The sequence below is a fragment of the Mesoplodon bidens genome (genome assembly GCF_964165515.1).
Source record: "Mesoplodon bidens genome assembly, chromosome: 15".
NCBI classification, from domain to species: Eukaryota; Metazoa; Chordata; class Mammalia; order Artiodactyla; family Ziphiidae; genus Mesoplodon; species Mesoplodon bidens.
This window is the reverse complement of record NC_138171.1, coordinates 714,391-738,890: the sequence shown is the minus strand read 5'-3', so window position 1 is coordinate 738,890 and position 24,500 is coordinate 714,391. Positions and strand designations below refer to the sequence as shown.

The following is a 24,500-nucleotide window of genomic DNA, read 5'->3' as shown; positions in this document are numbered from 1 at the left end:
AGATAACAGTCCTGCGTGTCCACCTAAAATATGAGCACGGGTGGTCGGACTTGCACCCCTGCGCACCAACACACACGGAATTCACCCACATGCTGTGACCGCCCATGCCCACATACTGACTTGTTCTGCTGCATTTATTTATTTTCGTCAATTAGCTCTCTAGGGTCTGGGCTCCCACGGTCACCGGAATCACCGGAATGTTCAGGGTATGGTGGGGGTGTGGGCGGGGCCCAGGAGTCTGAGCGCGGAGAGCTAGGGCAGCAGTCTGTACCGCGATCGGGGCACATACACCCCGCACAAGCCCTACACAGTCGGCTAGGTGTGCAGCCTGCTCAGGTGTGTTAGGCCCTGCCCCGGGGCCAAGGCGACTCTGAAGGGCAGGGTGGGAGGCTCAGGGATGAAGGGGACCCATGGGTCCTGCTCGTACAGGCAAGTCTCGGAAATGCATCGAAAACACGCAGTAAGCAGGGCCGCCCCTGTTCAGTTTTGAGGTCCCCCAGGGCTAGTCCAGGAGCACATCGCCTGCCCGCCGCACCAGGAGCGGGCGCTACAGCACATGCGCTCGCCGCGTCTCTGTCCGCTTAGCCGCGGTCCAGAGCCGCCGGGAGCCGCCGGAAGTCGAGTTTCGGAAACTTCCGCCCAGGGAATCCGCGGTGGGCGGGGCTACGTGGGACCACGGGCTCTGCTTCCGGGGCGCGGGTGACGCGGGCTGCGATCCTTCCTGTTACAGGGCCTCGGACGTGTGTGGATTTTCGTCTCCGGCCGCGGCCTCCATCCCTTCCCTTCTTGGCCGTCGGCGTCACCGGCGCCATGAACAAGAAGAAGAAGCCGTTCTTGGGCATGCCCGCCCCGCTCGGCTACGTGCCGGGGCTGGGCCGGGGGTGAGGCCTGGGGCGGGCCGCGCGCTGGGGGAAGGGGCCCGGGTCTGGGCGGCCGCCGACAGCGACGGGGAGGACGAGAACAGGGATGGCGCGGGGTTGGCCTGATCTTGTTGGGAAGAACGGCGCTCTGGGTTAGGGCAGACCCGAGGGAGGCTGTCTGCCCCTAGGAGGCGGGACGCTTGGGCTTGAAGCGACGATTCTGAGCCCGGTTTCTCTCCCCGGGGTGGGCGGCAGCACCGTCTTGCGAGTCTGCCGTGGCGAGGACGCAAATCTGCGTCAGGTAGTCGGAGCACCGTGGCTACCCTCCCCCCAGCTCAGGCCGGGCAGGCCGGCCCCCCCCCCCCATCCTTGGCTTGAGCGTGACTGATTCTCTCCTCACGATCCGGGCTGGAGTCCTCTGTGTGGCCTCTCACGGTGGTACCTCATTCTTCCCCTGAGGTGCTGGTGGTCACATTGCTGCTTCTTCAGACTCTCTACTCCCCAGGGGTAGGGATGGCATCTGTGAGCCTTGTGACTGGGTCCCCGAGGTCAGATGACTATCGTGTATTGTTGAGCACGTGAGCAGGCATCGTCACCCTGTTTATTTGTTATTCATCTGATCAGGTTTCTCTTGTTGGGAGTATTATGTCCAGCGTTATGGACGTTAGAATCTGGGGCACACACAAGTCTAAGATCTTGACAGTGTCTTCAGAGGACCTGCAGTTTACTAGGGGAGATGAGGTGTTTGCATGCATAAGTACATAAAGAGGAACAGATTTAGAATTCTGGGGTTCCAGCGATCAACATCTGAGCCAAGTTCAGAAGGACGTAGGGGTGTTCAGATGTGGCAGGGTTAGAGGAAAAACTGCTGCTTTGTGTGTTGGGCATTTGAGAAGGAAGATGAGGCGTGGAGGAAGAGGAAGGAACTGTGAGGAGTCTGTGCGGGTGGGATGTGCGGTGGGTGGCGGGCCCTGTCGGCCCCGGAGGAGTAGACACCGCAGTGCGCCGCGCTCAGAGCTGTGCCGAAGCACGGGGAAGCTCCGTGCAGGGGTAGCTGACTTGGATCCCAGCTGCGGTGGGAGTCATGGTCTCGGAGGAGGGATTTTGGCGGTAGACCCCGTAGAATTTAGAGACGGATGGGAGGGAGAGGGAGGCAAAGCTGATGCCGTGGTGCCTGGGACGACGGCACTGCCACCATCGGCGGAAACAACCCAGGGCAGCTGTAGGGCAGGCACAGAAGAGGACCTCCGACTGGGCCGCGTTGGGTTTGGGGGCCTGGTTGGATTCAGAGAGAGGGCTGATTGGCAGATCGTTGGAAACGGGAGACTGTGACCTGGGAGCAGGGCGGTCTGGTGCCCGGGGGAATCTCCCTCAAGGAGAATGTGGGGTGGCAGAAGGGAGCCTGAGAACCTTCTCAGGTTTCTCTCTTGAAGAGGACAGTTGTGTGGAGTTCACTGCTTCTGGGCTCTTTGGAGGTTTCCCAGAGGAGTTAGAAAAAGAGGGGTCATTAGGTGACAACTGTGGAGGGTCTTGGCACAGGAACAAGGCCACTCAGATAAATGGGCATCTTGGGGTCTCCTGCAGTGCTACTGGCTTCACCACCCGCTCGGACATCGGGCCTGCCCGGGATGCCAATGATCCTGTGGATGACCGCCATGCGCCCCCAGGCAAGAGGACTGTCGGCGACCAGATGAAGAAGAGCCAGGCTGCGGATGACGATGATGAGGATCTGAATGACACCAACTACGATGAGGTGACTTGTGAGGGGCTCCCCGGCCAGCGTCCATGTTCTTAACCCAGTGTGCTGTTGGCATCTGTGATGAGTGCCTTGGAGTGATGGGTACATTGGCTGTTTCAGCTAGTCGGTGGGTAGGGGATAGGGGATAGCTGAAACAGAGCTTGAGAGGGGAGCAGGAAAAGTATAAAGAAATGTGCCCTTTTGTGGTCTCTTCAGAAGAGGTACACTTGCAAATATTAGAACTGTTGCGTTGGTGCTGTGTCTTGGCTGGTCTTTAATGATGAAAATTTTAAGTGGAACCGGTAATATTTACCTTCTTTTGCTTTAGTGCTTATTTTCTTAATGAATTCATGTTTGGTCTATTGAAGTTTTCTACAGATATGTTACAACAGATGGCATTTTTCCTCAGAGAAAAGTTTTTTAAAAATTCAATTTCGAGTAATTGTAAAGTTACAGAGAACTTTCAAAAATAACATGGAGGCTTCCTGCATACTCTTCACAAGTTTCTCCCCATCTCACATGACCCTAGTACTATTATTATTTTTTTATTTTTAAATTTTTAAAAATTTTCATTTTTTTGGTCACGCTGCATGGCATGTGGGATCTTAGTTCCCCGACCGGGGATCGAACCAGTGCCCCCTGCCGTGGAAGCATGGAGTCTTAACCACTGGGCTGCCAGGGAAGTCCCTATTTTTTTAATTTTTATTTATTTTATTTTTGTTTTTATTTTGAGGTATAGTTGATTTACAATGTTGTATTAATTTCTGCTGTACAGCAAAGTGACTCAGTTATACAGATATATACATTCTTTTCCATTACGGTTTATCCCAGGATATTGAATTGGGTATTCGGTGCACCCTGGTACTGTTATTGAAACCAGGAAATTAACACTGACGCAGCAGTGTTAACTAACCTGTAGATGTTACTTGAATTCCACTGGTTTTTCCACCTGTGTCCTACTTCTGGCCCAGGACCCCACCTTGCATTTAATTGTGCCTCCTTAGTGTCCTCTGGTTGGTGTGGATACTCTCTCTTTCATGCCCTTGACAATTTTGAAGAGTACTCATCAGCTATTTTGTCATCCTTCAATTTGGGTTCGACCGATTGAAAAAAATTGTTGAGCAAGCATTTTGCAGCTAGACGTGCTCTATTGATGTTTCTGTTAGTGGGGGTCGTATTGGAGAAAAGCTGACACTCTAAGTATGTTGTTTGGTTCTCAGTTTAACGGCTATGCTGGGAGCCTCTTCTCAAGTGGGCCCTACGAGAAAGATGACGAGGAAGCAGATGCTATCTATGCAGCCCTGGATAAAAGGATGGATGAAAGAAGGAAAGAGAGAAGGTAAGACAAATTATCGCTCTTCATGCTGTGTTTATCCAACTTAAAAAAAAGTGTTTGTTTGTTTTTGGGCTGCACCGCGTGGCCTGCGGGATCTTAGTTCCCCGACCAGGGATCAAACCCGTGCCCCCGTGCAGTGGAAGCACAGAGTCTTAACTGCTGGACTGCCTGGGAAGTCCCAGAAAGTTTCATTTCAATTTATTTCAGACTTGGAGAGAAGTTGCAAGAATAGGACATGTGTCTGCTCAGCTTTGAGGCTGCCTGGGGCTTGGTCTGTGGCAGCCATACTTGGAAAACCCTGGACTGTTGCAGAGTAGCCTTGGGGCCTGGGGACTGGAGTGGAGAGCTTGGGAACTCCGTGTTTGACTTCCCAGAAATCGACAGAATTTGGGGGATTATTCTGCCTATGCATCAGGGTTACCATCTTTGAAATGGGCGTGGTGATGTTGATGAGTGTATATTAAGTAATGTGGAGGCTCACTGAAGATGGCAGATGACCATCGCAGTCCTCGTGGGCATGCGGCTGTGTCTTGAGGATCTTACTGCACAGGTCATTGTTGAGCTGGGCTGGTGGGGACGGACTCCAGTGAGCTGGAGGCTGCGAGGCCCAGGCAAGCTGAGGGAGGGGCACCCTGTGTTTCTGGGGGTCCGTTGGGGGAAGACCACTCCCCCACAGAGCCCTCCTGTTTTCCCTCTGGGGCTCTCACGTGGGTGTGTTGGACTGAACTTGGCCCAGCACGTCCGTCCTATTGATGTTACCTCATTGGCAACTTTCTGATTCCTTGTCATTTTCTGGGGAAATACATGCAAAATCAACATAGGATCTTGCAAACTATAAGTTTTATTGCTTCATAACATTTTTATATTTTTTACTACAAAAAGAATGCATTCTCACTCTAGAATATTAGGACAATAAGATTAAGTGTAAGTAAGAGCGTAATGTTTATTCACAAGCCTGGAAGTTGACAGTTAACATTCTGGTTTACTTTTTTCTTTCTGTTGCTCATTATACATACAGTTTTCTTTTCATAACTTGTAGAATTTTTAGTTTTTTCAAAATCACATTAGAAGAGTGAAGTACCGTTCTTCAGGGGAGTTTTTTAAAAGCATGTTATTTAATCAATGGGCATGAACTTATACGTATCGTAATTAGGTGGTTTTCCATATTAAAGAAGACTTGATTCCAATCTTCTGGAATTCATTCATTAAAAAAATCTGAGGGATGTGGACACATACAGAAAGTTGTTGTATTAAGTGGTTTTAGGGAAGTGGTTGGCTTTTGAAAACTTTTCACAATACAGAAAAGCAGAAAGAACAGCGCAGCAGACAGGCGTGTGCCCCCACGTAGTCTGCACTATTCGGTTTGCACGTTCACTTCTTCTGCTTCTGCAGGTGGGCTTTGCTGGGTCCCGTTGGGGTCAGTTCGCCCTGGCGCTGAGCAGTCCATCCTTGTTACTTGGTAGCCAGTCCACATCCAGTGTTCCCTGCTTGTCTCCAGAATATTGTAGAACTGCCTTTTACAAGCCATGACGCAATCAGTGCCACTCCTCCGGCATGTCTCCTAGCCACCACCCCCCCTTTACGGAATGACTGCCCACCTCCTCGTGGCACCCTTTTCCTTGTTACGCTCTCAGCGTTTCCTGTGGATTGGAAGTTGGAGCCTGAGGCTTGATTCAGATCAGGTGGAACATCTTTGGCCAGAAAACCTGACGGTAACTGTGCGAGTTGCTTCCCGTCAGGAGCTGTGATGCCAGGCTGTCTCCAGCCGGTCGAGAGGTGCTTGTCTTTTCCAAGCACGTCATTATTCACAACGCATTCAAGTTCCTGTCTGACCTTGCGGAGGGAAACGTAAATCTCAGCGTTGGGAAGCCCTGGCTGCTGGGCTCATGTCTACTCCGGTTTGCCTAACTGGGTCGTTACTTTGTCACCATTGCCCACGGCTCTTTGTGTTCACATACGACCTGGTCCTAAGTCACCGGGAACCCATTTGGATGGGTGACTAGGACAACGGTTCAGCTTTTCTTCTGAGCTGAGTTATTCAGAGGATGGCCTCACCTTTGGGATTTTATCGAATTTTAAAGCAGGAAATATACCTGTGTGCAAATGCAAGTATTTAATGGAGTAAGACAGCTTGCTTTTTATTTTAGTGAGTTCTGGTGTTTTCATCTGGTAGCAAGTTGAGTCATTTGTGAATGTATCCATTGTTGCCTTAAAGTAGATTTGATTTAACTGCTAAGTGTGTGGGATTACTCTTTTTGGTGACTTAATTAGGAAGGATAATGAAGTGACTGTGTTTCAGGATATGGACATCCAGGGTTTCTAACACGTGCACACATTGTACTTCTAGGGAGCAAAGGGAGAAAGAAGAAATTGAGAAATACCGCATGGAGCGCCCCAAGATCCAGCAGCAGTTCTCAGACCTCAAAGTGAGCAGAAGGGTGGCCTGCTGCTCCTCGTGGCCTCCCCAGCGGAGGGCAGACGCGCTGGGGCACAGCTGATGAGACGAGCACAGCGCTGCTCACTCTGCTCTTGCTTTAATTCAGAGGGTAGAAGAAGGGCCCTGCCTGGGTGTGCTTAAGCGTACGCGTGTGCAGACAAGCTCTCCTCCGCAGAAAAGGGGGGACGGAGGAGCTGGTTTCTTTGTAACTTGGTAACTGTGTCCATGTAGACATCAGGTTTTCTGAACTGGGTTCCCTGGGCTTTGACAGAACCATTTACATCTCAGTGAAGTAGAGCAGATGCAACAGGTTGAGTTTTCTAAGCGAGGTAGATAAACCGTGTGTGCATCAGGGTCCTTAAGGCGGCGTGATGTGGGCGGTAGGGGTCAGGGAGAACGTAATTTTTCTTGTGCATGTGCGGTTCTGCCAGAGAATTAATGTCTGGGGGCCGGGTGTTTCCAGAGGAAGTTGGCGGAAGTCACAGAAGAAGAGTGGCTGAGCATCCCTGAGGTCGGCGATGCCAGAAACAAGCGCCAGCGGAACCCCCGCTATGAGAAGCTGACCCCTGTTCCGGACAGCTTCTTTGCCAAACATTTACAGACTGGAGAGAACCACACATCAGTAGATCCCCGGCAGACTGTGAGCACCCACAGACAAGGCAAACGGGGCTCCTTGTGTCTGGTCGGACAGATGAGGGTGGGGGTTGGGGGCGGTGCTGGAGGAGCCGGAGTACGTGCTGCGGCTGTGCTGCGGCCGAGTCTGTCCGCTGGTTCAGATGCCAGGCTCCAGTGGGAAGAGGTTCCAGAGATGAGAGTGAAGTGCAGGCGATGCAAGCCAGCGTGTTGTCCTTGCTTCCCCAGCAATTTGGAGGTCTGAACACACCCTATCCAGGCGGACTGAACACTCCATACCCAGGTGGGATGACACCTGGACTGATGACTCCCGGCACAGGTGAGCTGGACATGAGGAAGATCGGCCAAGCCAGGAACACTTTGATGGACATGAGGCTGAGCCAGGTGAGAGGTTGTGTCACGCGTTATTTTCCTACAGATTATATTACAGAATTTTTGGGTTTGCTTATAAAACTAATTTATATTTGTGAAAAGTTCACCCTTTGAAGTGCTTCGTCACATGTTAAACAGACCTGTGACATGTCCAATTCCCTGTCCCATTACACAGTGTGATGGGATTCTGCACTCAGGCTGGTGCGTGCGTCGACCCGGAGGGCGGGCACAGGTGTGCTGCCTTCGGTGCCAGCAGCAAAGGGCCACCTGATGCAGTTCTCCTGCTCCCTTGGGGCTTGGGGTCTGTGGCAGGTGACAGAGGGCTGCCTGAGGAGCAGCCCAGACAGGCACTCGTGACAGGCCACGTGCTTACTGTTGATGTCGCTTAATGCCCTTCCCTCTTTACATAAAAGTTAAACGTACGTGTGTTCCTCCTGCACCCTAGTGAATCCCTGTGTCCTTACGGGGCGTGCACTTGGTTCCATGCTCTAGAAAACCCAGGCAGGGCGAAGACCCTTTCTCATATGACATGCACGTCAGAAACCGTGAAGGAAAATACTTTCAAATTGACTACACACAAATTAAAAACTTTTGCACAATAGAAAGCACCGTAAAGTCAAGAGAACCAGCAAATCAGGAAGGAGTCATCATGCACATGAAAACCAGACCCTGAGTAGTTGTGTGTGTTGAAGAGAGTGTGGATCTGCACAGGCCAGGACGTGACCAGGGCGGCACACCCACACCACTGGGGAATGCTTTGTGTTAAACATTTTTATGGAAAAATTTCACACATACTTAGAAAAACAGCAGAGTGAAGTACTCAACCATTCCTGTTGCCTCAGTGGAAAACTTAAATTTTAATTGAGCTTTTGCTATACTTGAGTTTTTTATGGTGAGCAGGTATTTTACAGTAAAAAAAAAAATAGTAGCTTACAGATCCAAAAAATTGCACGTTTTCATGTTACTAGATATGTATTTACTTTATAAGTTGGAGAGTAGTTCATTGTGGATATCACGATTTAGTCTTTGATTGATGGACCTTTTGGGTGGATTCTGCTTGTTTGTGGTTACAAACCACGTTTTTAAAAATTTTTTAATAAATTTATTTATTTGTTTATTTTTGGCTGCATTGGGTCTCCGATGCTGCGTGCAGGCTTTTCTCTAGTTGCGGCGAGCGGGGGCTACTCTTCGTTGAGGTGCGTGGGCTTCTCATTGCGGTGGCTTCTCTTGTTGCGGAGCACGGGCTCTAGGCGCTCAGGCTTCAGTAGTTGTGGCGCACGGGCTTAGTTGCTCCGTGGCGTGTGGGAATCTTCCCAGATCAGGGATCGAGCCCATGTTCCCTGCATTGGCAGGCGGATGCTTAACCACTGTGCCACCGGGGAGGCCCCACAAACCATGTTTTGATGAACTCCTCGTGCTTCTATCTTTGCAGATTTAAGTAAATATTTTTACAGTATCTTTCAAGTGGAATTGTTGGGTTGGCATATTTTCACTTAGGTGCCAAATTGTCTCTCAAAGGCAGGCAACGTGGGGGAGGTGGCTGTGCCATCCATCACCCCCCACCCCCACCCCTTTGGCAGCTCTGGTCAGGGGGCTTTGTCTTCGCGAATCTGGGAGGCCCATTCCCTCCAACAAGCCTCCACTTAATTTGCATCCTTGTGAGTGGTGAAGTTGAGCTTCATTTATGTTGCAGGGATCTAGTTTGTTGTTTATCTTTCACACTTGTGTGTAAAATGTAGAGAAAAAATAGTAATGTTTTGTGCTAAGATATGTGTAAGATAAAATTTAAAGTTTTAGCCATTTTTAAGTGTATGGCCCAGGGGCATTGAGTACATCCATATTGTGCCCCATCCCCACCATCATCTCCAGCACTTTCTCATCTTCCCAGACTGAGACTGTCCCTGTTCAACACGTCCTCCTCATCCCCTACCTTAGCCCCTGGCTCCACCATCCTACTTTCTGTCTCTGTGAATTGACTGCTCTAGGGACCGCATGTGAATAGATTCATACAGTATTGGTCCTTTTGTGGCTGCTTTATTTCACATAGTTTGGTTTATGTTCTCAAGGCTCATGCATGTTGTAGCAGGTGTCAGCATTTCCTTCCTTTTTGAAGCTGAATGGTGCTCCATTGTATGTATGTATAAACCGCATTTTGCTTATCTTGTTATCTGTCGTGACACTTGGGTTGCTTCCACCTTTTGGCAATTGTGACTAATGCTGCTGTGAGCCTTGGTGTACAAATATCTGTTCAGTTTTCAGTTTCAGTTTCAGTTTTCAGTTCTTTTGGATATAAACTCAGAAGTGGAATTTCTAGATCACATGGTAATTCTAGGTTTACTTTTTTGAAGAACCACCATACTGTTTTCCACAGCAGCTGCACCATTTTAGTCTTCCAGCAGGGCAGCACTGTACAAGGGTTCCAGCTTCTCTGCATCCTTGACAACATTGGTTATTTTCGGCATTTTGACAGTAGCCCTCCTCATGGGTGTGAAGTAGTAGCTCATGGTGGCTTTTCATTGGCATTTCCCTGATTGGTGACGTTGAACATCTTTTCATGTGCTTATTGGTAGTTTGTATCTCTTCCTTGGAGAGATGTCTATTCAAGTCATTTGCCTTTTTTTTTCTTTTTTGGGTTGGGGGGCCATGCTGCACGGCTTGCGGGATCTTAGTTCCCCGACCAGGGATTGAACCCGGCCCTTGGCAGTGAGACTGCCAGGGAGTTGCCCGGGTTGTTTGTTTTCTTGAGTTTTAAGAGTTCTCTGTGTATTTTGGATAACAGTTCTTTATCTGATATGTCTTTTCCAAATGTTTCCTCCTGACTATAGCTTGTCTTTTCATTCTTCTGACAGTGTCTTTCACAGACAGAAATTTTTAATTTTAATGAAGTCCAGCTTATCAATTCTTACCTTCATGGATTGTGCCTTTGATGTAGTATCTAAAAAGTAATTGCCAAACCTCAGCTCATGTAGATTTTTTCCTGTGTTGTTGTCTAGGAGTTTTTTTTGCCAGTACCACACTGTCTTCATTACTATACCTTCATAGTAAGTCTTTGAGTTGGGTCATGTTCTCCAACTTTGTTTTTCTGCTTCAATGTTGTGTTGGCTGTTCTGGGTCCTTTGCCTCCTCTCCATGTGAACTTTAGAATCTGCTTGTCAATATCTACAGAGTAACTTACGGGGATTTTGATTGGGAATGTGTTGAATCTACAGATAAAGTTGGGAAGAACTGACATCTTGACAATACTGAGTTTTCCTGGGCATGAACATGGAATCTCTCTACATTGATTTAGTTTTTCTTTGATTTCATTTGTTAAGGCTTTGTAGTTTTTCCTCTTACAGATCTTGTACGTATTTGTTAGATTAATGTCTAGGTATGGTTGACCCTTGAACAGTGTGGGGTGTTAGGGGCACTGACCCTGTATGCAGTCGAGGGCCGCCCACGGCCGTCGGTTCAGCCAGCTGCAGATCGTGTAGCGGGTGTGGTATGTGTTGAGGGGAAAAATCCAGGTATAAATGGACACACGCAGTTCAAACCCGTGTTCAAGGATCCACTGTGTTTCACAGTTTTGGGTGCTCTTCTAAATGTTGTTGTGTTTTTAATTTCAGATTCGACATATTCACTGCTGGTATGTAGGACAGTGATTGATATTGACCTTGTATCCTGCAGCCCTGCTGTAATTACCTATTAGTTCTGGGAGTTTTTTGTTAATTTTTTTCAAATTTTCTGCATAGATAATCAATCAAGTTACCTGCAAACAAAGGGAGTTTTATTTCTTCCTTCCCATCACTTTTCCTCTCATCCTTTTCTTGTCCTGCTGCATTTTTTGCCCATTTTTGACTCAGGTGGTTTTGTTTTTGTTGTTGTCATGGTAACTTTTAAGACACAACTTGAGAGAATGCTACAATGAACTGCTTCGTGAAAATGTAGAGAACATTAGTTGAAATCATCGATCTTCGTGATTTCTGGGTTTCACTCTTTCTTAGATGGACCTTATGTTCAGTTAGGCTTTTCCCCCGGGACTTTTATGTTTTCTTTTTTTTCTAAAATCTTTATTCTGTATGGGTGAAATTTGCTTATGATCGTTACAAACTATTGTTTGAGTTAAGGTTGTTTTCTTACTTAAAAGTTCTCATGCCCACTGGTAGTCGGGATTATGGGAAGGGGCTTCAGGGACCCTCTGAGGACTTTGTTCCAGGCATTCCTGGCTCTGTCCGACTAGCTGGGCTTGGCCTGTCTTGCAGGTATCTGACTCGGTGAGTGGGCAGACTGTGGTTGACCCCAAAGGCTATCTGACAGATTTGAATTCCATGATCCCGACTCATGGAGGGGACATCAAGTGAGTACCCTGCAGGGCCAGTGGCTGGGTGGGCTCAGGTTGCTGGGAATGTGTTGGATTTTATTTGAAAAATATGCAGCCAAAACAGGATGTGGATGTTCTAAGAAAGGTAGAGTGGAATTGTTTGATTTCTCGTTTAAAGTATATCCGTACCCGTTCATTGTGGACATTAAATTTGTTACATTCCAAACATTCCAAATCTGTGTGTGCGCCGAGCTAGCGAGCAGCTTCCGGATTGCGTCCCATGTTTCTGACCTTGACCTTGGGCTCGATGCCTGTGTGTGTGGAGGTGCCGCAGACTTGGAAGGGTGCCCACTGAGTTCTGACTTGGTTCTGTCAGCAGGGGCATCAGATGTGGCAGTCTGGACATTGTGTCTGCAGTGGCACCCTCCTCCGGACCGGGCACGCCCTCAGCGGGTGGTGGCCTGACCCTGTGCTTTCTCGCCTGCACAGTGACATCAAGAAGGCCAGGCTGCTCCTCAAGTCTGTTCGGGAGACAAACCCTCACCACCCGCCAGCCTGGATCGCGTCGGCCCGCCTGGAGGAAGTCACTGGGAAGCTGCAGGTGGCTCGGAACCTCATCATGAAGGGGACAGAGATGTGCCCCAAGGTAGGGCGCCCTCCCCAAGCTGCACCATGCCCCTGAGGGGCTTCAGCGTCTGGGCCGCGCAGGACGCCGTGGGAGTGAGCTGGACTTGGAGGGAATTGCCTGCCTTTTGGTCTTGAAGCTACAGGCGGTGGGACAGGCGAGGAGGGGAAGAAAAGTGGGAAAGGGTTTTTCCTGCTTATTTTTACTTGGAGTGAAAGCCTGACCGCCACGACTTCAACAGGGAGATAACCTGAACTAGAGAGAGCCAGGCTGCTCAGCGCTTGGCCCACCCTGAGGTCAGAAACCTGGAGGTGGGCCTGACTCTTAGGGCGTGTGATTAGATCAGCTCCAGAAAGCCCTGAGACCCTCTGAGGGACTGTGCGCTGGCTGTGAAGGCTGGGGCACCCTGACAGCCAGAGGTGCCCTGTGAGTTCTCCCCCCAGGACGTTTGCATCAATCCGAACCTCTTCCTGCCTGTGTGTCTCCACCTCGTCGTGGGCTGACTTCCTACCCTGAGTGCAGGCTGTGCTCTCCTCACAGTGTGGTGGCGTGTCTTTCCCACACAGGCACAGACGTGCTGTAGCTACGCTCCCACGTGTGGGGCTTTCAGGGTGTCTCTGGCGCAGGCGTGCTGGGCGCCCAGCTCACCGTAAACCCCGGGCCCCGCGGGTGGGAGGACCCTGGGCCCCCTGTCTCCGAGGCTCGTGTGCGCCCTTCTGGGGTGCCTGCCGCCCCACCAGCCTGCGCGTACGCTGTCTGTCCTGTCCCTTTGCCCCCCAGAGTGAAGATGTGTGGCTGGAAGCAGCCAGGTTGCAGCCTGGGGACACAGCCAAGGCCGTGGTGGCCCAGGCTGTCCGTCACCTCCCACAGTCTGTTAGGATTTACATCAGAGCAGCAGAGCTGGAGACAGACATCCGCGCCAAGAAGCGGGTTCTTCGAAAAGGTGAGCCTCCCTTAGGGACCCGGCAGGAGCGGCGCCGCCTGGCTGTGGACCTGAAGGTGGGGGCAGCCCCTGCTCTGTTGCCGGCCCGGGGAGCGGCCTCGCTGCTGCTTCGCTCGGGCTCTGCTGCGAGGGCTTAGAGAGTGGGGGACGCTCTCCACGCCTTCGTCTGGCCTGGGTTGCTTCTGCCCTTGGAGCCTCTGTCAGAGAAGCTTCTGGTTGAGGTGCTTGGGCTTAGAGCTCACGCCTGCCTTTTCCTGCTCTGTGGCCTTGGGTGAGGGCAGGTGCTCTGTGGCGCTGTGGAATGCCGCGTGCAGGTGCTGTGTGCAGGGCAGCGGAGCCACTAGAAGCTGGCCTTGCAGCGCTAGCCTTCCCGTCTCCGCCCGCAGCAGGTAGAAGGTGCCACTCGGGTCTGAGTCTTAACTGCCTCGGTGGTCGCACCAGAGTGGCACGTGAATTAACTCCTTCCCGTCTTGGGAAATTCCTGCAGGGCAGCGTGTTGGTGTGTGTGCCATTGGCTCGTGGCACGCTGAACGGTTTGCATGCCGGGGAAACTGAGTCCACCTAGGAGTCACTGCCAAGATGGAGCTTTTGTGGGTAGTTTGCTTTTCATTGTTGCAGAAGTGAGAAAAGAACAGCATTGCTCCCTTCACTGGAGCCGTAGAGGAGATGCTGCTTTTGACTTTTGTTCCAGATTCAACACCAGCTGGTCGGAGGGCTGACCTGGAGTAAGCCTGCGCAGACGGCTTGTTCCCCGTGCATTTGTAGCGTGGGTAGCATAGGTGTGTTTTGGGGAACTGAGGGCAGCTTGCGGTGGGCCATTTCCAGCTCTTGTTTCTGAGGTGTGTGTGTTCGTGAACCGTCAGGGGCGTGTGATACCAGATGTGCAGGGGCTGTCGGCTGCGGCCCGTGACGCTCCGCTCTCTGTGTGTGTCAGGGGCCAGGTGGTGGCCACTCGTGTGTGACTCTGACCGTGTGTGAGTGTGTGTGCGTTCCAGTTTGTGTTCCTCCCTTGGGTCTGGTGTCTTGATTGCAGCTCTGCCACGCTTAACCTGAGGCCAGGCGGGGCGTCAGCCCCTGTGTTGGTTTATAGACATCAGCTCATCTCTTTTCAGCCAGGAAAATAGTGCTCTAATGACAAACACATTAAACTCTGGGTAATCAGCATGATTTATTTAGGAAAGCTCTACTGACCCCTGCCACAGTGTGATGAATGGTCAGAATGGCTTTGTGGCCACTCCCTGTTCACCCCCAGATTACCTGGGTCCATTTCCAGTTGGCTTCAGGTTTGGAGAGAGGGCTGGGCCTGGAAGGGGGCCTCCAGGGGAGGGTCGAGCGATGGGTTTCCAGGCCGTCCTGGGCCCCAAGGGGGGCGGGCCTCCCGGCTCTGCTTTCCTTCAGGCTGCGCGAAGGCCCTAGCTGGCCTCCACCCTGCTCCCCGGTCCTGTTCCTGGCCTTCCCCGTCCTTAGAGTGTTTCCAAAAACAGCACTCTTTCTCTAAGTGCCTGGGGCACAGCTGGCGATGCCTACTTTAGCGCTTGGTGAACCTGACAGCTACTGCTGGAAGGATCTGATGTTTGGAAACCAATGACAGTTACTTCCATCAGTGACTGGGGAGGACTCCGTGCCAGCTCAGTTTCCGCTTGAGCTCTGGGTCCAGCTGGTGCAGCTGACATCGTGGTCCTTTGATGGGAGAACCTGAGCTTCACATGCTACTCTGACACCTGAGGCCTTAGGAGGCTGAGTGACGTGGGGTGGGTGCTTGGCCTCAGTCTGCGTGCTGTCATCTGTAGGGGCACCTGTGGGCCTGTGAGCGCTGTGCTCCGGGGGCCAGGCTGCGGCTGCTTCCTGTGGGCTTCGCTCACGATGAAGGTGTCAGGCACCGTGTTCCTCGGCTGATCATGCAGGCCTGGAACAGTGGAGTGACTCTGTCTCCAGCCAGCGTGCTCTGGTCCATAAAGTGAGTACAGGATGGCACCACGTGTCCCCACCTTGGGGCCAAGGGCCAGAGAGTGCGTTGGCCTCTGATCGCAGGCTGTCTAGTTCAGACTGCTCCGTTCCCGACCGGGCGGGCCCTGCCACCCTGGCTGGCCACAGCTCTTGGAGATAGCCTGACCTGGCGTGGTGGATGGTCTCTGGGGAGCACCTTGGTGAGATCTGGACTCGTCAGCAGTGGTTGGCTTCAGCTCCGGTCCTGGGGGCTATTGATGAAATGCCAACAGAGGAGTTCCCAGTCTCTCCCGAAAAGTGGGGCCGTCCTGGGCCTCACGCCCGTCGCGGGGTGAAGTTAACAACCCCATGGCCACGGGCGTGGAGTGTGACCAGGGGGAGGGCGCAGGCAGGGCGGGCGGGGCGGGCCCCCGCAGGCCTCCTTATCTGACATCACTGCTGAGGGGCTGTTCCCTCGGTGGTCTTGGCTTTCTTGGGCTGCTGTGCTTCCTGGTGACTGTCACTCCGGGAAGTGGGACTGCTCAGCCAGGCCTCAGGACGCCGCTCTGGGCTATGGTTGAGGTCTCCCCTCGCGCACACGGTGGCAGACTGGTCTCCCCTTGGGGGTCAGGGCTCACCTCGCCAGCCGGGGCTGGTCTGGCGACGCGTGAAGGCCAGAGAACTGGGTCCGCCTCAGCCTCCAGTGCAGGAGAACCATGGCCATGGGCCTTTGGACACATCGTGTCCCTCGGGATGAGACCTCTGGACAGCTGAGTTCAAACTCGTGGGGACAGGGACCAGGCTCCCCCAGGGATGACGACATGCAGCCCGCGGCCACATGCCTGTCAGCGCTCCCCCGTGGCCCTGGGGGTCCTAGTCAAGCAAGAAGCACCGCTGTCACTGCGTGTGGCCTCCTGCGAGGGTCCCCCAGCTGGTGCCCTGCTGGCGCTGGGCCGAGTAACAGGTGTGGTCAGGCCAGGGAAGCCCAGGGGCCAATCCCTTGGCTGCACCTCTTTTGCAGGCTGGTGGCGCTGTGGTCCTTGCAGAGCCCTGGGCCGCAGGCTGGGGCATCGTCTTCCATGGCAGGTGGTTCCGGAGTGGCAGCTCGTTTTTTGTCATAGAGGAGAGGTCCCCATGAGCCCTGGACCATGGGAACCTTTGAAACTCACTGGGGGTGGGTTCGTGGGGTGTGTCTCCCCACCTCTGGCCCACTGGTCTTAAGCATCTCGGGCACGTGCTGCTTCCTGCTCACCAGCCAGGGAGGGACTGGCATGGTGTGCAGTGACCTGGAGCCACTGCCATCCTGTTTGGCCACAGGAGAGGAGGGGCACCCCTTTTTCAAGGGCCTATAAAGGAGGGAAGCCCGTCTCCCAGAAGTGGGAGGGGCTGTTTCTGCTGAAGGGAGGAACGCGAGAGACTTGGTGGGTCCGCAGATTTTGCACCATGGAATCTGAGGGCTGTTTCCCGCAAGCTTGGCCCGTGTGTTTTCTAGAAAGAAGATCTCCTCTGGGCTGTTCTGGTTTCCTGCCCTCATCAGCTCTTAGTCACCGTCACGCCTGCCAGGGGCTGACTGGAGGCCTTGCCTCAGCCTCCCTAGTCCCCCTGCTGCAGGGCTCTGTGTTTAGCTGCCCGGTGTTTTGGCTTTTTCAGTAACTTGCATCTGAAGGACGGGCTCTGCTGCTTAAACAGCGGTGTGGGAGCTTCCGGACTGCAGGGTGTCACGGCTTCTCCTGGGAGCTGGTCCCCCGTGCCTGCTGTCACTCGTGTGAACTGAGGCCCCGAGGCTGCCAGTGGGGTGCAGCACCTGGCGCCTTTGCTCTCGTGCTCCTTGGGGTCCAGGGAGGAGCCCTTGCTCTGCCGTCCTGGGCAGATGCGGATCCCAGAGTCACTGGCACTTTCTGTCCCCGTGACTTCCGCACACTCACTCACACGCAGCCTACTCGGCTGGCCCGTCCTGGGCGGCAGGTGCCTGGTCTGCGCTGCCTCCCTTTCTAATGTTGATTTTCAGGTGTGAATGGGTGTGAGGTGATGCACAGCCTTCTCTGCCACCCTTGCTTGCTGATTCGGGACATCGGCACTGGTCTCGTTGGTGTCTGTCCAGACCCGAGGGACCCATGTGAAGTCCCGGCCTGTCACCCAGGGCAGAGACCATCTGGACTTGCTGGCAGCAGCATCCTCTGTGACACAGTGTCTTGCTTTCACTTCCGCTTTTCTGTGATCTGGTTTCTTGTTTGACCTTTCCCAGCCCTTGAGCACGTTCCAAACTCAGTTCGCTTGTGGAAGGCGGCCGTGGAGCTGGAAGAGCCCGAAGATGCTAGAATCATGCTCAGCCGAGCTGTGGAGTGCTGCCCCACTAGTGTGGAGGTGAGTCCCCTGCCCTGCGGAGGCCTGAGCCCGAGGCCAGTGTCTGCAGGAGGTGTTGGCTGGGCCCTGAGCTCACTGAGGGACTCCTGGGCTGCTGCCCTGTGGCCCAGCTGCCTGGCAGCAAGCGCAGTGACCCTATGCTCCTGAAGGAAATGCAGAGCAGAATCTCAGCTCGGCCCCGACCCCGTGGGGAGCTCCGCGCCGAGCACTCTTCTTCAGGGACCAGTCCTCCTAGTTCAGCTCGAAGCTTGTCAGTGGGACCTGGAGGGTGACAGAAAGGACTGGTGTGGCTTTCTGCCGGCCCAGTGGGAGGTTGGCTCGGCCTCAGAGCTACTTGGATTTCTTTAGTTTTAAATTTTCTTGTTCACAGCGTTTTGTGAAGTGACTTTTAGTCATGATTGTATGATGTCCAGTCTGTCTTTAATTATCCTAAGGGGTGTTGTGAAATTCTCCAAACACAATTAATCTTAATTTATTTACGTAAAAATAAATAGAGCCCATACACATTTTTGGTGATAAACTGTTGCAGAATCAAAACCTGGGGTGTGAGAACTCCAGACAGCTGAACACCCGTGTCCTTTCAGTTTGCGAAGGCGACAGTCACACCCTGCTCACCTTCTGTCCTAACGCTGTGTGCCTTTAACCAGTGTTTGGAACGCGGGGCTGAGAACCCGTCACCTATTCATGTCAGTCACATCACTAAGTGAGTCAGAAGCGTAACCAGACACAGCCTGCAGATGAGGCAGAACATGCACACGTTCCCGGGCCCTGTTTAAAATGGTCCTTGAGGCCTTCCCTGGTGGCGCAGTGGTTGAGAGTCCGCCTGCTGATGCAGGGGACACGGGTTCGTGCCCCGGTCCGGGAAGATCCCACATGCCGCGGAGTGGCTGGGCCTGTGAGCCATGGCCTCTGAGCCTGTGTGTCCAGAGCCTGTGCTCCGCGACGGGAGAGACCACAACAGTGAGAGGCCCGCGTACCGCAAAAAAAAAAAAAAAAAAAAAAATGGTCCTTGAAAACTTGTACAAAGGATTTTGTGCAAGGGCTGTGGCCTGTGGAGGGTCCACCTGACCTGGCGGGTCTCTCCGTGCAGCTCTGGCTCGCCCTGGCCAGGCTAGAGACCTACGAAAATGCCCGCAAGGTCTTAAATAAGGCCCGGGAGAACATCCCTACGGACCGGCACATCTGGATCACGGCCGCCAAGCTGGAGGAGGCCAATGGGAACACGCAGATGGTGGAGAAGATCATCGACCGGGCCATCACCTCCCTGCGGGCCAACGGCGTGGAGATCAACCGCGAGCAGTGGATCCAGGTGAGGTTGGCAGGTGCCATGGTGTCCGCTTTAAACACGGATGCCCTCCTGCTCGTCAGAGTCCCTTGGAGGGTGGGGACTTCGGGGTGGCACCTGAGAGGCCCGTCCTCACGCTGGCAGGCACAGCAGGCACAGGGGTGGCTTCTCCTTATGTGATCACCTCGTGGCTTTCTATGGAGGTGCAAGCCTGAGTGCATCTTGGGGGAAACTTCAGTGTGCCAATGCTTGCGACCAGCCCTGCTTTTCCAGTAGAGAGGATACGATTTAAAAGAGAGTGAGCCTTAGAGCTTCTGTCTCTCACGTCCCCATCTTTAACTTCTGTAGATCATGGCCAGCGAGGTCTTTGAAAGCACTCAAACCCGCTGCCAGGCCTCAGCTGCCCTCTCCTGCCTCCTCCTGCCCGTTTGCTTCACCCACTGCCCTCAGGCTCGGAAGGCGGCCCCAGACCTCTGCTGCCTCCCTTCTCGTGCCTCTGCCGCCGCAGTGCTGCTTGCCCTCCTCCCAGTGGCTCCAGCTGCTGCACCGGAGCTTCTCCAGCATCGCCCTCCTCCCGAGGAGGTGGCGATGGATCAGTACCTCTGTTCTCTTCCCTTCCTGTGTTTGGGCAATGTTTTAAAATCTCAGGTGCGAGGCCTCATACGTATCTCTAAAATCGAATCATCTAGATTCAGCTCCTTTATTTATTTAGTGTTGTTTAACCATTTTTGACATTCTCATTACTTTGTGTGGATCCCGGTTTCCAGCTGGTGTCATCTTCCTTCTGCCTGACGGACTTCTTTGAACATTTCTTTCAGTGCAGGCCTGATGGCCAGTTCTTCCAGTTTTTAAATGTCTGGAAACAGTCTTTATTTCTTCCCTGCTTTTGAAAGATATTTTCTCTGGGTGTAGAATTCTAGGTTGACAGTTTTTTCTTTCAGTGTTTTAAAGACACTGTTCTGACCTGGGTGGTTCCCAGCGAGACACCTGCTGTCATCTTTGCTCCTCTGTACGTACTTTTTTAAAAAATTAAATTAAAAATTTTTTAAATTTCTAAATTAAAAGATTTCTATCTGCTTTTAAGATGTTTTTCTGTATCATGGGTTTTGAGCAGTTTGATTGTAATCTGACTTGGTGTGGTTTTTCATGTTTCTTGTGTGTAGAGTTTGTTCAGTATCTTGGATCTGTGGATTTATAGATTTTATCGGATTTGGAAAATTTGTGTCCCCTGTTTCTTCAACTCATCCTCTTCTCAGGCACAATTACCTGCTCATTAGGCCACGTGAAGCTGTCTTCCAGCTCATGGTGATCTATTCATTTTTTAAATTATTCTTTCTGTTTCATTTTTTAACAGTTTGTTAAGCTATAATTAACCATCCATAAAACTTACCCATTTAAAGTAGGTAATTCAGTGGGTTTTAATATAGGGGGTTATTTATCTTTTTATTGTTTATTATCTATTTTTATTATTGAGTTGTAAGAATTTTTTGTATATATTTTGGATACAAGTCATTTGTCAGATGATTGTATTGCTTATAGCGCAAATGTTTTTGATGTAGTCCAATTTATTTATTTCTTTTGTTACTCGTGCTTTAGGTATCATATCAAAGAAACCTTCCCTAACCTGAGGTTATGAAGATTACTCCTGTGTTTTTTAAGATTTTTATTTTTTTAGTGCTTCATTTAGGTCTGTGATCCATTTGCCTTAGAGTTGAACTTCATGCTTTTACAAGTGCATGTCCCGTTGTCCCGGCGCCACTAGATCTTCCCCTGTTGAGTAGTCCTGGCACTGCTGTGGCGAGCCAGCTGGTCATAAATGTAAAAGTTTACTTCTGGAATCGCAGTCCTGCTCCGCTAGGCTGTATGTCTGGGTTTGTGCCAGCACCACACTGTTGCGCTTACTGTGGCTTTGAAACGAGGAGGCTTTGTGAGTCCTCCTACTTTGTTCTTTACAGACTGTTTCAGCTGTGCTTGGTTCTTTGTGTTTTCATATGAATTTTAGGGTCAACTTGTCAGATCCTGCAAAGTAGCCAGCTGGGATTTTGATAGAGGTTGCATTGAATCTACACTACAGGTCATCTGGGCGGACTGGTGCCATCCTAACAGTAGTGACTCTTCCAGTCAGTGAACGTGGGGTGTCTTTCCATTTATTTAGTTTTTTTTTTTTTTTTTCCCGGTACGTGGGCCTCTCACTGTTGTGGCCTCTCCCGTTGCGGAGCACAGGTTCCGGACGCGCAGGCTCAGCGGCCATGGCTCACGGGCCCAGCCGCTCCGTGCGTGGCATGTGGGATCTTCCCGGACCGGGGCACGAACCCGTGTCCCCTGCGTCGGCAGGTGGACTCCTAACCGCCGCGCCACCAGGGAAGCCCCGTTTATTTCGTTTTCAAACACTTTTTCTCAGTGATGTTCTCGTGTACTGATATGACGCTTCTGTTGTGTGACCTAAAGTGCTTTGTTAGTTTGAGACCGTCATAAACAGAAGTTTTTCTGACTTTGATTTTCAGGTTCGTTGTTCGTGTGTAGCAATACAATTGATTCTTAAATATTGATCTTATGTCCTGTAACCTTGCTGAAATCATTTATCAAATTGTCATAGTTTCAGCAGATTCTTTAGGATTTTTTACGTATAGGATTATACCGTCTGTAAATACAGTTTTACTTCCTCTTTTCCAGCACGGTACCTTTTATTTCCCATCTGCTTGCCCGGCTAGAAGAGCAGTGGTGAGGGCCCCCTCCTCTGGTCACGGACCTGGGGGACGTCTAGTCTTTCCTGTGGGTGTGGTGTGAGCTCAGATGCCCTCTGATGCTCTGGTCGGTTACAGACATACTCTTTTTTCTCTCAGTTTCGTCTTGGATAACTTCTGTTGCTTTGCCCTCAGGTTTTGCTAATCTTCTGTAATGTCTCATCTGCTGTTGGCGTCATCGAGGACGTTTTTCATCTTAGATCCCGGCAGTCTTCACTTCTAGGAATGTTGATCTTTTTAAAAACCTTCTATCACATCTATCATGTTGCCATATAACATTTTGAACACGTGGATCGTGATTATAATAATTGTTTTAGTGTCCTTGTCCGCTCCTTCTAACCTCTGGGTCAGTTTGGGGTTGATTTTGGTAAACACTGACTATTTTCTTCTTCATTACGAATTGTCTTTCCCGGTTTCTTTGCATGCCTGATAACCTTTGCTTTGCTGCGGACGCTGTGCGTTTTCCCTTGTTGGGTGCCAGATGCTTTTGTGCCACTGAGAGCATTCTGGGCTTCGGTGTTGGAGCGCAGTTCTGTATTGGAAACGTTCTGACCCTGTGGGTCTTGCCTCGACACTTGCTGGGTGGGACCCACTGTAGTCAGTGTGGGGCGGTTTGGGACTCACTCTCCTGTGGAGGTGACCTCTGGGTGATGTGCTCAGCGCCATGTGTCTCCTGGGGGGTCTCCACTCTGGCCAGTGGGAACAGGCGCTGTTCCTGGACCCAGGTGTGCTCCGAGGACCATTCCCACTAATCCCTTTGGACGGTTTTTTCCAGCCCGCCTGTGCTGGGTTGTGCTCAGTGGAGACCACGGGGGACCCTCTGCAGAGCGGATACCCGGGGCTGTCTCCCTGTGTGGCTCTCCTCTCTGGTGCCTGGTGCTGCGTGCTCCGCCCTCCGTGCTCTTCTGGGGCGCTGAGCTCTGCCCCTTGGCTGTGGGTCAGCCTGTGCCCTCTCCTGAGCCTTTGCCCTTGGCTCTTCTCTGCCTGGGATGCCTTTCTGATGCTTATTACCATGCCCGAGGGGCTCAGGCGAGGGCTGCTGTGCTGTGCTCCTCTCACAGCCAGGGAAGCCTGGCTCGGCGTGTCCAGCCAGCCTGGAGTCTCTGGGTGATGGCATCAGCAGGCTGCTTCCTACTCCTTTAGCTGTCGCAAACAGTGCTACAGAAGCGTCCTGGCACGTCCGTCATTTTGAACGACGGGGAGTATGTTCCTTAAAAGGCATTGCTGGGTCAGCCTGTGTGAGTTCTGTTTTGATAGGGAGCTTGAAGCTGCCCGCGGTAGAGGTCGTCCCTGTGTCCATCCTCAGCCGCACACGTGTACGTCTGTCCCCACCTTTGCCTGCACACTTCGATGTCGTTGGTCTGACGTGTGTAAACGCGCGTTCCTCTCTGCATTGCTGGTCCTTCCCACCGGCTGTGCAGGAGGCTTCAGTGGCACTCGGTGTCTCGTCTCTGGAACCACGACTGTCTTCTCTCTGCTTGTCCTGAGAGTTGCTCTCCTGAAGTCCAGGGCTTTTCTGCTGGTCAGCCCGCGCCCCCGCCTGCCGCAACGCCCTGGTGGCTGGTCCCTCCCCAGGCTTCTGTCTCACCTTCCATGCACTGGGCTCCTTCCCCCAGTCAGGTCTGCCTCTCTGGGTTAGAGTGGCTCTTCCTTTTGTCCACTTCGAATCTGGATCCCAGGCCGACAGTATGAGTGTGAGTGACCTCGTCTTTTACCGCCAAGTGCTTTGGAACTTTCTTAGCATAGCAACCCCTTATGGCCACTGAGTTGCCTACTCTAGTACTTTGTACACAGTAGGTGCTTATGTAATGTTTGTTAAGTGGGTAGCTTAGGGATTTGTGGAATACTTATCTGCTGGGTGGCAGGGAAGGATGATCGCAGCCAGCGGGCAGTGGCAGGGCCACGAGGGCATCAGAACCCTGGGAGCTCACCCCCTGCAGCCCGCTCCGTCCAGGCATCGCACCCATCTGTCAGGCTCCTGCAGCTCTGGGTAGTGAGTTCAGTTCTGTGTTCCTCTTTCAGGATGCCGAGGAGTGTGACAAGGCTGGGAGTGTGGCCACCTGCCAGGCGGTCATGCGTGCCGTGATCGGGATTGGCATTGAGGAGGAAGACCGGAAGCACACGTGGATGGAAGATGCTGACAGCGTGAGTGTGGCCGTGTGGGCCTGGAGTCTGTGTTTATGGGGAACCCGCTCTGGTTTGGAAATCTTTCTGATCTGCTGATTTTTATTTTGTTTAATTAATTAATTTATTTAATTCATTTTTGGCTGCATTGGGTCTTCGTTGCTGCACGCAGGCTTTCTCTAGTTGCAGCGAGTGGGGGCTGCTCGTTGTTGGGGTGTGCGGGCTTCTCATTGCAGTGGCTTCTCTTGTTGTGGAGCACAGGCTCAGTAGTTGTGGCATGCGGGCTCAGTAATTGTGGCTCGCGGGCTCTAGAGTGCAGGCTCAGTAGTTGTGTCGCACGGGCTCTAGAGCACAGGCTCAGTAGTTGTGGCGCACGGGCTTAGTTGCTCCACGGTCCATGGGATCTTCCCAGACCAGGGCTCGAGCATGTGTCCCCTGCATTGGCAGGCGGATTCTTAATCACTGCGCCACCAGGGAAGTCTCTGATTTTTAAACATAAGTTGCAACTGTAAGGAGTACAGTTTTCTGTTAGTCTGCTGCAGAGCTAGAATTTGAGCGCTTACTAACCTGGACCTAGAATCCATCTCCCAAACCTTCCCAGCTTTTCACCCTTGACCTCTGGGCCGTCCCTACCTCTGGTCTTTGCTGTAACCTGCGCTTCAGAAAACATTTGCACATTGCCCCCTCTGAAATGATTTCCTTGGAGTGGTGTTCCAGAGAAGAGATGATGGGTTCAAAATCAATAAAAACATTTGAGGCTTTTAATACCTTAAATGTGGCCCTCTCTTTTTAATAGCCGCCCCCCCCACCCCC

General features: G+C 52.0%; 1 protein-coding gene across 1 annotated transcript in view; it reads left to right on the top strand.

Moving 5' to 3' along the window:
• The first annotated feature begins 685 nt into the window (after positions 1-685).
• The window catches only part of PRPF6 (pre-mRNA processing factor 6), a 34,719-nt gene continuing 10,904 nt past the window's right edge, over positions 686-24,500 (top strand). The window contains exons 1-12 of the mRNA XM_081256046.1: positions 686-881; positions 2,445-2,613; positions 3,819-3,937; positions 6,282-6,360; positions 6,835-7,011; positions 7,233-7,388; positions 11,618-11,712; positions 12,166-12,322; positions 13,082-13,244; positions 17,416-17,534; positions 18,625-18,843; positions 23,586-23,708. Of these exons, the coding sequence (XP_081112172.1) occupies positions 811-881; positions 2,445-2,613; positions 3,819-3,937; positions 6,282-6,360; positions 6,835-7,011; positions 7,233-7,388; positions 11,618-11,712; positions 12,166-12,322; positions 13,082-13,244; positions 17,416-17,534; positions 18,625-18,843; positions 23,586-23,708 (1,647 nt within the window). The 5' untranslated portion in view covers positions 686-810. The remainder of the gene's footprint in view (positions 882-2,444; positions 2,614-3,818; positions 3,938-6,281; positions 6,361-6,834; positions 7,012-7,232; positions 7,389-11,617; positions 11,713-12,165; positions 12,323-13,081; positions 13,245-17,415; positions 17,535-18,624; positions 18,844-23,585; positions 23,709-24,500) is intronic.